Source organism: Cygnus atratus, chromosome 3 (genome assembly GCF_013377495.2).
Source record: "Cygnus atratus isolate AKBS03 ecotype Queensland, Australia chromosome 3, CAtr_DNAZoo_HiC_assembly, whole genome shotgun sequence".
NCBI lineage: Eukaryota > Metazoa > Chordata > Aves > Anseriformes > Anatidae > Cygnus > Cygnus atratus.
In genome coordinates, this window is record NC_066364.1 from 91,578,610 (window position 1) to 91,590,343 (window position 11,734).

At 37.7% G+C, this 11,734-nt stretch overlaps 1 protein-coding gene across 1 annotated transcript in view; it reads left to right on the forward strand.

Annotated features, from left to right (window-relative positions):
• PPP1CB (protein phosphatase 1 catalytic subunit beta) overlaps nt 1–10,777 on the forward strand; it is a 29,019-nt gene extending 18,242 nt beyond the window's left edge. The window contains exons 5-8 of the mRNA XM_035562704.2: nt 3,128–3,199; nt 6,583–6,734; nt 8,272–8,406; nt 9,040–10,777. Of these exons, the coding sequence (XP_035418597.1) occupies nt 3,128–3,199; nt 6,583–6,734; nt 8,272–8,406; nt 9,040–9,144 (464 nt within the window). The 3' untranslated portion in view covers nt 9,145–10,777. The remainder of the gene's footprint in view (nt 1–3,127; nt 3,200–6,582; nt 6,735–8,271; nt 8,407–9,039) is intronic.
• The last annotated feature ends 957 nt before the right edge of the window (nt 10,778–11,734 follow it).

The following is an 11,734-nucleotide window of genomic DNA, read 5'->3' on the forward strand; positions in this document are numbered from 1 at the left end:
AGAACAGTATTTACTGTTTTATTGGTTATTCATTGTCCCTTAAACTTGTACAGGTTTCATCTGTAACTGAAATTACTGTCACTCACAAGCTGTAAAATAAAGTGAAACGCTTACTAAATGTGCTGTGTGCTCCTGATAAATGAAAATGGCCCTTCAGCAATTAAGCTCTGCCCTTTTTCCACTCTTCTCCAATCCTGTCCAAAACTGCATTCCAGATCCCCTGAAGTCATGGATTGTCAACGCCTTTTCATGATGTTACTACTATAATAAACACTGAGGCAGCAGCACTAACCATACAACTCTGCTGGAGGTTGAAGCTAGCAGGTAGATATAAGGTAGGTGCCTTTTTTACTATATTGCGCATTTTTGCATAGTTTATTTTAAAAATATTGTCCTATGGGATATATAATAAAACTTTGCAAAACCGCATAACATAGTAAACAAAAGGCACCTAACTTACCCCAGTAGGCTACCTACAATAGCTTAAAATCCCAAATCAGCTTTTTTTTTTACTCAGACTTCTGCGTTCTGTACATCACAGTATTAGTCAAACCTCTTGCCATCCCTTTCTCCAAATGTTCACTCTGCCAAAGGATCTTTCATTGTACTCTTCTCGCTTGCCTCCTCCCCTCCTTATTAAATCTCTTCCCTGTCTTTCCATGCTGCGCATAGAAGTCATCCTGGCTTTTTTCTCAAAGCTGTCCTCTCAGATAACTTCTTTGTTCTTTATCTCACTTCAGTGAAGCTTATTCCATAACCATTCCCAGCTCTGCTTTGTATTTTGTATGTATTGTCGTCTTTGTGATGCCATGTGCTAGTTCTAATCTTTAGAGACTTTTTGTGATAACTTCCAAATTTCTACAAATTAAGCCCATGCTGTAGCATCGTGTTGATGAAGCACACTGGTCTGACCACATTAAATCTAATCTCGGAAATGAGAACAGTGTTAGTTTAATAGAATGCTAGATAAACAGAATCTCAGAGCTTGAAAATCTTCTATCTTGTGACATTCCTGACATGAAATGGATGTTGAAGCTGGGGAGTCTTCTTGATATTCCTACGTCGTATCCAGAGAGATCATAGGAGCTTTCTGGATTACACTCTAAAAATATGTAACAATCACTTTACCAGCTCTGCATGATGAGAGTGGTTTCAAATCTAGTGCCTGGACTTGATGAGTCTGCCAGGAGTAATGACAATTCATTTTCTGTTTTCCATTAGGGAAGGTGTGCTCTTACACTTCAAGAAGATAATGTGCTGAATGGTACTTCTTCTGTGCTCGGCTGTCATTATGTGACAAGACAGCTTAATTCGATGGTGTACTTTTCAGTTTATTTTCAATACATGGGTTGCAGCAATCACTGTAGCGGGAGCAGCCTGACCGAGTTTTAGCAGCCTGTTTGCCTTAGCTCCTTGATTTGATGCTGATCGTGCACGGTTCTTGTCTGTAGATCTGAATTTCAGACATTAGCTATTTCTGTTTGTGCAAGGGAAATTATGATACTTGGGGAAAGATGGCCTCTTGAATTGTTACAGAGGTCTACAAACATGCAGGTAGTTCTGTGGGCGTTTGGTATCTTACAGCAGTGTAAAATAACAAAATTAACAGCTACAGCACTGAGACATGGTGTGTAATAACAGTTTTCTTTTAAAGTACTTCATGTTTTGGGTGTAACCCGAAACGTTGAGAGCTGTAAGCCCGTAGAAAGTCACAAACTGGTTGTGCTAACATCAGTGAGACTGCCCATTACTGTGTCAGGGTGTGGTGCTCCCTGGAACCTACACACCTTTGTGCTAATGTACTCTGCATGCAAATGGGTCAGGTTTGGGGAGGGAGAAGTGATAGGGTTGGTCGAAGCTTAAAAGCTGGTTATCTGTTTGAATTTGTTACTCTCCCTGTATTGTTGTGCAAGTAGAACTGGCTTAAACTTCTTTGTTACAGTATTCATCAAAAGATTCACCTTTTACAACTTCAGGGTATTGTCATGAAGATACCTTCAACAAGCTGAGGAGGACAGAAGGCTTTTATCATGAAACCACTCTAAGATTTCAGCTTTTTTTGTTAATACTTGAAGGAAAGTTCCTCAGGTCCTTCTTTACATCAAATGTGTTGGAGTCATTGTTGGTCCAACATGTACGTTGCCACTGTCCAAACCTGGACGTTAGCTGAAGTTCCCTTATGTGGTGACTCCTCTCCAGTGACAGGTTTCCCGTTACATTCAAAGTTCTGGGCTGTGTAAAACGGATATGGCCTGCTAACACACAACATTTGATCACATTAGAACTACAGGCTCTCGTTCTTTATTTGGTGAACTTGTTGTATGTCGCTTAAGTATTCAGCTCACTTTCATACCTTCAGTTAAGGTCATGTTAAGATCCCAGAGCATCTCGTAGGCTTTTGTCATGCCTGTGTGCCAAGTAAAACAGTTCTGGAGTGCATACGTAAGCAGTTCAGAGTAGCATTGGAACCCCATCCTTTGGCTGTAAGTACATGTTAATATGAGAAAACTATGCAAAAAGAGGTGTGTTCTGTGTGATAAATGACTTGACTCATCAAGGTACTGTGGTTTTATAAATGACTAAGCAGCTGAGCTGTAGTAGATGACTACTTGACTGACTACCTTGGTGCTCCTGATCTATTGCAGTTGCAAAGTCTAGTATTCGTTGACAGCATCCAGTGACTGCAGCTCAACTGATGGGTGGTAGCACATTGAAACTTGCTTACAATTTTAGTCATACCTGCAGGCTGCTTTGGCTTGTGGTCTTTTAAAGCTGGTAGGGTATTTTCCTGTAGCTTTTAGAAAGTAAGTTGCTTGCAAAGAAGGTAATCTGCATCCATTTTAATTGTACTGGCTTTCTCTCTAGTGCACTGTTACAGAGAGCATACTTAACTGTAGAGTTCTGGGCTGTGTGGCCCGGTAGGAAAACAGTTAAAACTTCTTAGTAGTTTCAGTTATGTTATTCTGTGTCCTGTTCAGGAGCTTAATGGTCTTGCAGAAAACTGTTTTGTTTATATTACAGTGGAAACAATGGGTGCTGTATGACTTTGAACCTTTGTTTGTTCTCTGGAACCCTTTTTAACAGGTAAAATGTGTTTATAAAGCGCTTGGGTTTTTTGTACTTACAGGACTGTCTCCAGATCTCCAGTCAATGGAGCAGATCCGGAGAATTATGAGGCCTACAGATGTTCCTGACACAGGTGAGTGACATGGAATTTACTGTAAATTGCTGTTAGTGATGAAACAGGTTTAATCAGTTTCTGTACAGGCGGTAGTGCAATGACTGAATTCATTAACTCAGTACAGTATTCGCTGACTTCTTTGCAGGACGTGTGTCTTGTTCCTCATGATGGCTCAGTTATCTGGTACTGCTAGAGGTTATTGCCCACATCATTACTGCTTGTTATAACAGACGAAGACATCCTATCCAAGCCTTCCTTAAACTCAGAAATCTAATGGAAGATCAAATGAAACTTAACAGCTTGTTCTTTTTCTTGCTTTGACTGGGCTAGGCACACCCAAACATTATAGTCTATCAAAGAAGATAACTGTTTAAAGGTTGCTGAGTATTATTTGAAGTATTTGGCCTTCTCTTTACCTGGGGCCAGCAGTAATGTCTCCTTCCTCTTCAGATTTGTAAAGTATAGTCACTTCAGAGTGATCGGAATTTCATTGCTTATATCAGTATACCAGTCATGAAGTTTTCTTCTGCTAATCAGTTATACTTTGTGTATACGTATTGTGCAGAAAGCACTGGAAATTTGCATTCAATAATCTTTTGAATGGTATTAATTACCTTCTGTAGTGGCCTATTTATTCTAAACTTTGTTACTAGTGGATTGGAAAGACTGTCAGGCAGTACAATAGTATATCTTTTTTTTAAGACTGCTGTTGAAAGTAATATTTTAAGTTAACTTTCAGAGGGCTTATCACATTTAAAGCTTTTGGAAACACAAATTATTACAATTAACCCTTGGAACAGAAGAATTTTACTTCCTGTAATGTGTTCAGTGTTAATGCATAGGAGTAATTCAGGGTCTAATTTTAGTATCCATTGTCCCTTAACTATACTTCAGTACAAGCTGGTATATGCACACTTGAAACTGAGATGTGTTACTAGATGAAGTAGTCATTTATAATACAGAAATACTCAAGTTCTTCCTCATGCTATTTATAATTCACCCCATATCAACATAAATGTCAGTACAAATGAGTCAAACTTTACATTTATCAGATCTTTCAGAAAAGGTAGTTTTACTCAACAGGCTAATACTACTTCGTGGGCCACCCCCACTTCAGGAATGCCCTTGCAGAATGTAATTCCAGTTTCCATGGACACTCCACTGAAATCATGCATTCCTAGTACCTCCTAAAAATAAGCACAGATTTTTTTTTAAAAAGCTTTTGATCTACTGAGTGGATCAAAATTTGCTGTCTTCATTTTGCTTTCAGAAGCAATAGCCAGATGTTTACCAGCAGAGGTAAAAGTGACGGTGACATTGAAGGACTTCAGGTTTTTGGGCCTACTTAAGGCAACTGATATTATTGAATGGAAGTAAATATTGTGGAAAATAAACTGAAGCAGTCTTGCTGCTGTGAAAGTTATGAATTCTTAAAAGCTATCCATTTCTAGAGGGATGCCACTTCATGAACGCTTGTGTTGATGTAGAAATTACTAGTAGATGTTCTTGTGGCTTGGGCTGGTAAGATTAGATCAATTAGACCATTACGATAGCTTCTTGTAGTCTGATGGAAAAAGCCTTTGCAACGTCAATTGCAGTTTCAAGACCTCTTATTTTGGTGGCTTTTACATGGGGTTTGGAAGCTGTTTGCTCAAATCTAATCTGTATTCCAACTCAAATCACTTGCTTTAGTAACACTTGTAGTCGCATTTTGTGCGGCCAAGGTATTCTGGTTGGCATTGCTGACCATTCGCTTATCAGGAAACTTTAGCTCCTTTTGTGCAATCTTGAATATCTCGAAGCTGTGTTCTGGTGTTCTTCCAGCCAGCGTAACCTATTGTCATGGTGGGTGTTTTATGTTAAAATAAACCTATTTGGGTGGCAAGGTTTAGTTTTAGTTGTGTAGATGGGACAATCTTGTTGCAGGGTTCTGTTACACAACTGTTAAAAGATGATAGGACAAATTAGCTTACAACCACGTATGACCCGAAAGATTATTTGATCTGTGGCAGAGAAGTACTTCCTAAGCAGTTGGGACAAGCAGCTTCTGCCACTAGTTGGAAATTCCTGCTAAGAAACCACTAGGGATTGCAGTGAAACTATTGTTTTGAAAAATGTTATATTCAGTATAGAACTGAATATCAGTAAATTTTCATCAAATGTTGTCTGTATTCAGTAATTTATTTCTGGATAGATATTTAAAATGGAGTTCTACTTGCTCTGTTACATCTTTCAAAAGCAAATCAAATAAAGGCAAGCTTCTATGGAGGAACTGTAACTGTTGCCAAAAAACATTTGATAGCTGTGTATAAAGACAAAATACTCCAGTTGCACAACAAGTTTCTGACATTGATTTTGCTTGAATATAACTTGCAGGATCTTTTATTTTTAAAAGTGTCTTCATTATCTTGTGTAGCTAATAACTTGGCTTAACTGGAAATCAAACTTTGAGTGCCTATTGTGTCTCCTCTTGGTTGTGAAACAATGTTCTTAAGTAGTTTAATACCTAAGGGTTAGTCATCATAGGTGAAGAAAGTACTGTTCAATACAAACTGAGATACAGTTTGAATGCTCTTTGGCTTGTTTGTATTGCAGCTGTATTGGCCTGAGGCATTGCAGTTGAACAAAAGGATCCTCTTCAGTACACAGTTTTAACTCAGTGTTAGCTGACCTTTCATTGGCAGCAGAGAGTGCTGCCAACAGATCTGGATTTGGTCTGTGCTTTACCAGTGCTAAAAACTACAAAGATTTTTATTACTTGAATTTAGGTTCCAAACTGATTGGCATGAAGCTTTTTGAAAAGTCAGGGGTAGTCCAACCAAGCTGAAAGTGCTACTTGAAACCATTTACCAGAATTTAGTTTTGTTAAATTTTGATTTAGTCATGGTTATTAAGGTATTGTAAGAAAGCTTTGACATTCAGAAGCTCGTGGTACAAATTTGTTTGTGGTATTTCTGACCGGTCCTGCGCAGGATTCTACAATTCGCTGTGACTTTCAAACTAAGCTTGCTTGGTGAGCTGTGAAATTGATGGTTGTCTTTTAAAGTGCACTCACTGCAGTATTTTTGAACTCTTCAAATGCTCACTGTAAATATGCTGAATATTGCAATTAAGTATTATTTCAGGGAGATGTTTGGCTCTGCTTTGTTTCATCTGAAGGTACTGTCCTTTGTAAAGGGAAAAATCCTGCCCTATACTCCAGGCTTTTGCAGACGTCTTTTGTCTCAGACAAAATTCAAATATTGCTGTATTTGTTACAAAGGTGGTTTTTGTTTGGTTGTGTGGTTTTGTGTGTTGTTTTTTTCCCTAGGAGATCTGCTCTGGTAGTTATGGTAAAACCGTTTTACTTGTAGAACAATACTGCCTAAGACTAACATCTTTACTTGCATTACCTTTCAAAGGCTTGCTCTGTGACCTGCTGTGGTCTGACCCAGACAAAGATGTGCAAGGTTGGGGTGAAAATGATCGTGGGGTCTCTTTCACTTTTGGTGCTGATGTGGTCAGTAAATTTCTGAATCGTCATGATCTGGATTTGATCTGTCGAGCTCACCAGGTATGAATTATGCTGTTGTTGCTTAAAACTTTCCCTTCTACAATTTATGCATTTTTGATGTTGGTTATCCGTAGGATATATTTAAACTTACTTGGTGTTGCTTTACTTTCAGAAAAAGAAAAATGTCCATAATAAAGGAAATATAAGGCTGCATCCTACTGTTGTCTCATATTGAACTGTTTCTGATATCAATGAAGTGAAATATTAACACTAGATTTCTCCAGTGATCGATCTCGTTTGTCTGTCAGACTATTTTATGTGAATATTAGAGATGAAATGTCTAGGCTTAAAGTGGCAAAGTAAACTCAGGAACCACACTGAAGTTTCAGAGTTGTTCCACTTCAATATTAGGTAATTCTCAAGTAATTGCAGCTTAAATGATCTCTACTTGACTTCATGGAAGTATTCAGTACGCTTCTGAATGTTTCTCCAAACCTGTACATAAAATCTTGCACTGCTGCCTTTTAGTTCAGTAACCTAGAGTACTTTGGCATAGGTTTGTTTGACTTGCTGAAACGTGGAGAAAGCAGGGTTATTTTTGGCACTGACCGTCTTTAAGTACACATTTTTGTTTGCAATTTTTATCAAGTTATTTTAAGCAAGTGTCCTGCTTAGATGGACATCAGGTTTCAGTTTCTTGTGTAACATTTCAGTTTCATTATTTAGTTGACTTAAAAAGCTCTGGCATGCTGTGAAGGAAAAGCAGATTTTTAATTGTGGTATGGCTAAGATTGGGTACCCTATCAGAACACTTCTTATTAGAAGAAATACGTCTTACAATTTTATTGCAAAAATACTGATATGCAGGATAGATGTTAAGATTTCTCAACTGCAGATCAAGATTCCTTTCTGTGTTCATGTAGTTGCTTCAGCTCTTTATTAAAAGTGTAACATCTTTGAAAAGACCACAGCAATTGGACTAAACTGAGCAGTATTCTGATGTGCACTGATTTCAGTGTGTTATAATGCGAAGCTTCTGTTTTGGGGAAAGGGGAATATCCTTAGTTGATATGTTGTACTGCTTGCTCAATTTTAAAGGTGATTTGTGCTCTTAGAGGAAGCACAGCAGAACCGCTTTGCTCTTAGATGTCAAAATTGACAAAAGCCTACACTTAAGATTTGTGCAGTCAGCACTGGACTAAGTAAAACTTCATGGTTCAATTGCAATGAAGGTAGTATCCAGACCTTTTGTGCTCTGAACTAACAGGTCAAACATATCCAAATTCAGTGTATAGCCAATAAAATGCTGGGAATCTGTAAAGTGACAGTGCATAATCGGACTTACAAGTATAAAAATGCTAAACAGGGAAGCTGATGCATAGTTAATGTTGGAGTTGTCAGACAGTTGAAGCTATGTGATTTGGCATTCACTGTCCAGATAGACAAAAATGACTGAACCTGTCCTGTTTGAAAGCTGAGACAAAATACTTTTTCAGTGAATTCTATTCATAAAAGTCCTGTTTGCCTCAAGATTGGCCTTTTTCTTCGACATGTATCTTTTTGTTTGAGAGCTGAATAATTTCTCTGGTGTTGACAGGTGGTTGAAGATGGATATGAATTCTTTGCTAAACGACAGTTGGTCACCCTATTCTCAGCTCCAAATTATTGTGGAGAGTTTGACAATGCAGGGGGCATGATGAGTGTGGATGAAACTCTGATGTGTTCCTTTCAGGTATGATATATTTGTACACTAAGTATTCCTGTAAGTGTTGGACTGTATAGACTGAATTAATCTGCTTGTTGTTGACACGCTTATGGTTAGACTGGGTTGATACATTTGAGGTGCAGAAATGGTGTCACAGCAGGCTGATGTCTGTGGACAGCGAAGTAGAATTGCAAAGCAACTATTCCCCAGACAACTGCGTGAGATTTGTTTTCCAGACTCCTAAGTGTTAGTTACTACCTCTGTTTAGATCCTCATTTCAGTGTTACTCGAGTGATTCTTTAGTCATACCTAATGATCAGAGTACGTAATTGTGCAGACTAATGGCACCCTTTCAGTGCGGTTATTCTGTTCAGGTTTTATTCTGTACTTCTCCTTGGATGTGATGTTTTCAGCTCCTTTTCCTCCCCACTGTCTCCCTACCCCAGTGTAATGGCAGAACTAGAGGGATTTAGAAGTAGTAGAAGTAGATTTAGTTTTACATATTGCTGTTGTACATAGGATTCAGAAACTTGTAGGATCATGCTGTGATTTCCAGCTCCCCACCCTGTTCCTGCTGACTGAGATTTCATGTTGGTTTAATGGCATTTGAAATGTTCTCAGCTGTCAGTGACTCAAAAGAACTTCTTTATTTTCTCTAAGATATTGAAACCATCTGAAAAGAAAGCCAAGTACCAGTATGGCGGACTGAATTCTGGACGTCCGGTCACTCCACCTCGCACAGCTAATCCACCGAAGAAGAGGTGAAGAAAGGAATATTGTAGAAACACCATCAGATCTGTCAAGGACAAAACTCCATATTACAGTATATAATAAGTGTGCACTGTAAAACCATCCAGCCATTTGACACCCTTTATGATGTCACACGTTTAACTTAAAGAGACGGGTAAAGGATCTTTATTAATTTTTCTAGTAGAAAGATGTGCGACACTGTATTGTAACAAGTATAGCTCCAAGTTCTAATATCCAGCATAGTTTTTAAAAAAAAAAAAGTATTAAAAAAACTATTGCAACTACATATTCACACTTACCACGGTTTTTAAAGTTGACCAACATCCCAGTTAAAACTTGATGTAATAGTTAAACCAGATGAGAGCATGATGTTCCATTTGTGTAATGTGGTCTTATTGTTGCTTGATTGCTTTTACTTTGGTTATTTTGTAGCTAGAATGATGCAAATATGGTATCTAGTCATACTCCCTGGCTCTCTTTGAATTTGAAATAAGAAAGGGGCTTTTTAGAACGGCCATTGATCTTTTATCCTCCCCCTAACTTCATGTTACTCATAATAATGCCGCGCAAATATGTGCCCCGTTATAATGCAAAGTTTATAGTATGGTAGTGATTAAAAGGCAAACTAATTCCAACATGCCTAGACTGGATAGCTTGACAGCCAACGTAAATTGGAACAGAAGAACCTGTCTTGACTTTTTAACTTAAACTGCCACACAATGAATTTGTGCACTACACTATTTTAAATTATTGACATTACACTGTGCTATGGCACTTCATTTAACTTACGACAAAAATGGTATTGCCTATGAGTTGGTAACTTGATTATGTGGTACCTTGGCTTTAGTTTTATTAGCATGAAACACCTTTGGCATGCTTAGCTTCCAGGTAACTCCCTACCTGCATCAGAATTCATCTTGCATAGTTCCACAGAACATGAAGATCCTTATTTGCTAAGCCTTTGACAGCTGACATTCTTTTTCACAAGAGGGTGTATTTAAATGGATGTTCATCAGTGGACAGTGGGTTGGCTGACTAGTGGTGAGCTAAAACTGCTAAATGAATGTCCGACATGATTATAAGGCTTATGTCACTAAAGATTATATCCTTTGGATTTTCATGATCAAATTTCATATACTATTGTATAGACTTCTGCTTTGTAGTGTACTATAGTAGCAATAATTTCTGTACATGATCAAGAGTTATGCAGTATTTCTTTTCAGTTCTCTCCTTTCTCAAAAGGTAAAGATTGGCAAATGGTGAGATACAGAGAAGTTTATAGTAGGATACATGAAAGGCACAGATTTGTGATGCTTTAGGATGCAATACAAAAGCTTTTACTGAATATTGTTGAATTTGTAAGATTATTTGGGGGAAGGCTGCAGATTTATACCATTCTAAATGTGCATCAGTAGATGTAAAACTCTTGACTTCAGTATCGTCTTTGAAAATGTTAAATTGAAGATTCTGATAACTTACATTTTATGAACTGGCACATTATATAATGCGAGAGTTATATTGATTTCTGACACAGTGAGCAAGTTCTTCAAAATGGATTTAAGTCTCTTTTCTAATTCCATTTTTGTTTTAAATGCATATTTTAAATGTAGTTTTTTTCATTTAGTAAAAGTTGTCTAATTCATTTGAATGAAGTCTGACTGGTTATTTTTTACTGCTGTTTACTGTTAGTCAACAAGTGTGGGCTTTTTTTTTTTTTAAATAGCATATGTTAACGTTACTGATTTATATTGGATTGGTCTGTGGTTTTGAACAGTGGTTTAATTTACCCCGTCTTGAAGCAAGTTGACTACATAGCATCAAATGTAGAGGTAGTTTTCATCTGGTACTGCTCAAAGATGCTTGTTCTTGCAAGTCGGTGATGACAGCAGTGTGAGTGAGAGTATTGTTAGTTCTTCACAAGGTTATTGGTGAAATCTGTTATGTAGACCTTGATGAGGTAACTTCATGCTCTTCAGTCATTGCTTACTTGAGGTTTGGTTTTACAAGTTTTGAAAGTGATGTTTTTTTGCCAAGTGCCAGCCTCTGTTATAAGAAATGTTACCGAACAGCTGGATTAACGCTTTCTTATTTTTTCCTTAGTTTCTGGAACAGTGTCTTCTGTATGAAATGTCCAGGTGTAAAGCTGTATTTGTGAGTACCTAATGTGCTCACTTCTACTACAGAAGCTGCCGCAAGGGGAGAATCTTAAGGCATTCTTAAGTGTCCTAAAGAAATAGGATATTCTTGGTTTAATTTTACTACGCTGTGAAGCCAGATGTAGTGGTGGTATCCTGAAGAAATTGCTGTTTTTGTATAGCAGCAATCACTGGCAAAGAGTTTGATTGCTTTTTTACCACTGGGTGACTGGGATGCCTGCCAACATCCTTCATCATCCCATACTAGGTTAAAAATACAGGGTTTAATAATCTTAACCTCTACAGATGTTTCTGGTATGGAATATCAAAACTAAGTCAGGAAAACAAAACTTACTGTACCAATTCAGCTTACATTTACAATGTTAATGTAGATCTATTGCCCAATCTGGAAAAGGTAGAAATGAGAACCTGAGACTAATTATGCTCTGATAAAATTAATTCTTGTAAAG